The 3,432-nt window shown below is 40.4% G+C and overlaps 1 protein-coding gene across 1 annotated transcript in view; it reads left to right on the top strand.

Moving 5' to 3' along the window:
- The window catches only part of ALG11 (ALG11 alpha-1,2-mannosyltransferase), a 22,739-nt gene extending 21,149 nt beyond the window's left edge, over nucleotides 1–1,590 (top strand). The window contains exon 4 of the mRNA XM_045287179.1: nucleotides 425–1,590. Within this exon, the coding sequence (XP_045143114.1) occupies nucleotides 425–600 (176 nt within the window). The 3' untranslated portion in view covers nucleotides 601–1,590. The remainder of the gene's footprint in view (nucleotides 1–424) is intronic.
- The last annotated feature ends 1,842 nt before the right edge of the window (nucleotides 1,591–3,432 follow it).

The following is a 3,432-nucleotide window of genomic DNA, read 5'->3' on the forward strand; positions in this document are numbered from 1 at the left end:
AAAAAAAAAAAAAAGCTGTATGAGCTCCTAATAAAATGATTTTTTTAAAAAAGCCAAAGGAAATGTTGAAAAGAAAGAGGATGCCGGATACATGGTTAGTGATACATGATACACTGTAGAGTTGCCCTGACAGTTTTGGAACAGGAGAAGCATCGGGTGCATTACATTGTAAACAGCAGTGTGGGTGACCCTTTCGAATGGACCTGGCAGTTTTCTTAAAAGAGAAGAAAACTTGAAACGTGCTTCTTTAGTCATGTCCTGCAAGCCATGATGGCCAGGGTTGCCTTATGGGTGTGTGTAGGCAGGACGTTAATTGAGGCCAGCGTACTATCAAATCCTCTCCGGAACTAGGTGTTTGTGAAAATTGCATTTGTGTCATACTGTGAGCACATTTTTACAAGTCTGCTGCATTATCCATTAACAGCACTGAGTCTCAGAGGCTGGCAGGTAGCTGATTCAAGAGGCCAGAGTGAGAGCATCCGTATCAGCTGTTCTGAGAATAGAGATGTGGCATGTACACCTGCAGGTCAGTGTCATCAGCACCATGCCTTGTCACGTGGCCTGGGGACATTTCAAAAGGAGTGCAGGAAGCATGGGTAGAATGCCTGAGCCTAACCATTATATACACATCTGACTTTTGACACCAAAGCTGCCATTCCTGAAGCTCAGATGCCTCATCCCTAATCTGCGAACATCAATACCTGCCCTCAGTACCTTTCAGACTTGTGGGAGTGAGATCCAGAGTATGTGAAAGTACTTGGAAAAATAGGCGATGTAATTAACGGTAATAATATAGCAAATAAATATCTTCTGTGATCCTATCTTTATCCATGCATCACAATTCTCTATAGATTCTTGGTTCCTAAGCCAGTATCTAAGAATTGATCATGCATTTAGCAGAACTTCTATCCTGAAAAAAGTTAGCATGGAAAATTGAATCTTTGTTTCTGCAGACATGGCTAAAAAGACCAATATAGAAGGAGCTTTTGCCATTTTCAGCATGCATGACTAATTCCCTCGAGTTCAGTGAAATGACCTCCTTTCCATTCCTATATAACTTCGAGTTAGGGACATGTCAAGGAGATCTATCATTCCTTCCCTCTAATCTCTCATGTAGTTGCCAGCTGGGAGCTCCTGAGACACACGGAATAACTGCTCAAGACAGGAGATTGAGTCATGAGGGAAAGACAGAGGTACTCATAAGAGATAAGACCTCTCGAGCTTCTCTGCTCACTGGGTTTTATTGTAAAACCTCCCAAAGGAGGGAGTTTACAAGTAGAGTTTAAACTCGGGGGCTGTTCTAGGGCACAACAACTTCAGGCTCAAGATGGTCTCATGGTTCATAACTAACAAACATCCTGACCTGGGGGAGTCCCTTCTCTTTGCAACAAGGAATCTCCCCATCACTCAACATGTGTGTTCAGTTCTCCTAACACTTGCAAGCAACCACACACTCTAGGTTTACTCAAAGTCTTTGTACCCAAGTAACCCTCCCAGGAGAAACAGGACAATGTTTCCCCATAGGAGGCCTGTGGTGCAGTGGTTTTTTTGTTGGACTGCTAACCACAAGGTTAGCAATTCTAAGCCACAGGCTCCTTTATGGAAGAAAGAGGAGATTTTCTACTCCCGTAAAGAGTTACAGTTTAGGAAACCCACAGGAGCAGTTCTACTCTGTCCTATAGGGTTGCTATGAGTTGACCTCTACTTAGGGCCAGTGAGTTGGTTTTGAATCTCATGCATTCACCAAGACAGCCAGCTTCATTATCTGCTCCCTAGTATGTGTTGATACATCCTCATAGTCCCACAAGTCATCTGTCACCAATCAAAAAGAAGCACAACAGAGAGTTCCAGGATGCCCTGAACACCAAGATGGCTTTGTGCTAGAGATTATGTGGCAGAAAAGAAAACTTGGTGGTAATTGGAGCTAGAAAGAACCTTACACGTGCTCTAGCTCAGGTATCTCTTATTTTTAAATTCATAGACAAAAAACAATTTAAATCTTGATTAAGAGTCTACCTGTCTCCAGGAACTCTGATGGCGTAGTGGTTACACGTGTGCTGCTATCTGAACAGTTAGCAGTTCGAAACCACCAGCCTCTCCAAGGGAGAAAGACTGGGCTTTATATTCCCATAAAGAGTTACAGTCTCCACCGCCAATAAAATGATTTTTGAAAAATGTTATAGTCTCCGAAACGCATGGGGGAAGTTCTACCCTGTGCTATAGGGTTGCTATAGTTGGCATCAACTCAATGACTTTGAAGTTTTTTTCTTTTTCGATTTTGTCTTCAGTGTCACTAAGCTATTTAATGACAGAATCGAGGTACAGCATACCCTTCTGACTCCAAGCCCAGTGTTTTTTTCTTAACTTACATTGAGTCTTTGAGGTAAGAATCATACCATTGCCCATTCTGTCTGTGCATCCACACAAAGTTATTGGACTAAAGATACAGATATTGGGATATTAAGCGCAAAAATAGAAGATAGAGTGAAATTAGAATTCCCGTATTGAGCTCTAGAGTACATGTTACATGTTCATTGTATAATCGCCTTCTCCAACTATCTGTTTGCATGTTAAGATGATTTTAAAAACTAATTTGCATCTACCTTAGGTATTTTCCCCAGTATAATCTTTTAAACTCCTCATCTAGACTTCCAATTTGTAACTATTAATTTGTTAATTAATAATTCCAGGTCTCATATTTCAATACATTTAATTTTTAGAAAGAAAATAAAGCCAAAACTGGCTTGCCTTTGGTGCCTAAGAAAAATTAGGTTTTCAGGTTCAATAGACTTTTAAAATCGAATAATATAGACATGCAAAACACTTGCAATTCATAGATTTTATTTTTTAGGTCATTTTATAGACAAAATTATGATATAGGAGATAATTTATCTGTGCTTTCAAAATATATGTGTTTAATTATGTAAATATACCCTTGACTCCAGGCCTATGAACATGAATAAATAAATAAATGAGAGCATGTTTGTGTGGTATCCATTAGTGAGTATGAGGAAGCTATTTCTGTTATATTACTACAAGTGGATAATGTCAAAATTTTGCCCCTGTAATTGTCTTGGAAGACTCCTCCTTAGAAGTGAGAATGGCAAGACTTCATTAGGTGGGACCATTCCCAAGAAAATTTGGTGTTTGGTAGAAATTGAAAAGAAAATTGTCAATGAGATGGATTTGACACAGTGACTGCAACAGTGAGTTTAGACGTGCAGTGGCTAACATTCTGTCTGTTAGACATAAGGTTGCTATGCGTCAGCGTGAACTCCATGCCCCCTAACAATTTACCCTGCCTCTCCCACTGCTCAGTAACTCTTGTCTGTCCTCCCTCACTCCTCCCCCTCTGCCCTGTCCTTTAAGTCTGACGGCTTGAAGAAACATCAGTCCCAGTACTCTCGTGTTTGTTATGTGCTGGATGTGAAG

This window comes from Echinops telfairi, unplaced genomic scaffold (genome assembly GCF_000313985.2).
Source record: "Echinops telfairi isolate 266 unplaced genomic scaffold, ASM31398v2 ScPeMD7_11;HRSCAF=52, whole genome shotgun sequence".
In the NCBI taxonomy this organism is placed as follows: Eukaryota; Metazoa; Chordata; class Mammalia; order Afrosoricida; family Tenrecidae; genus Echinops; species Echinops telfairi.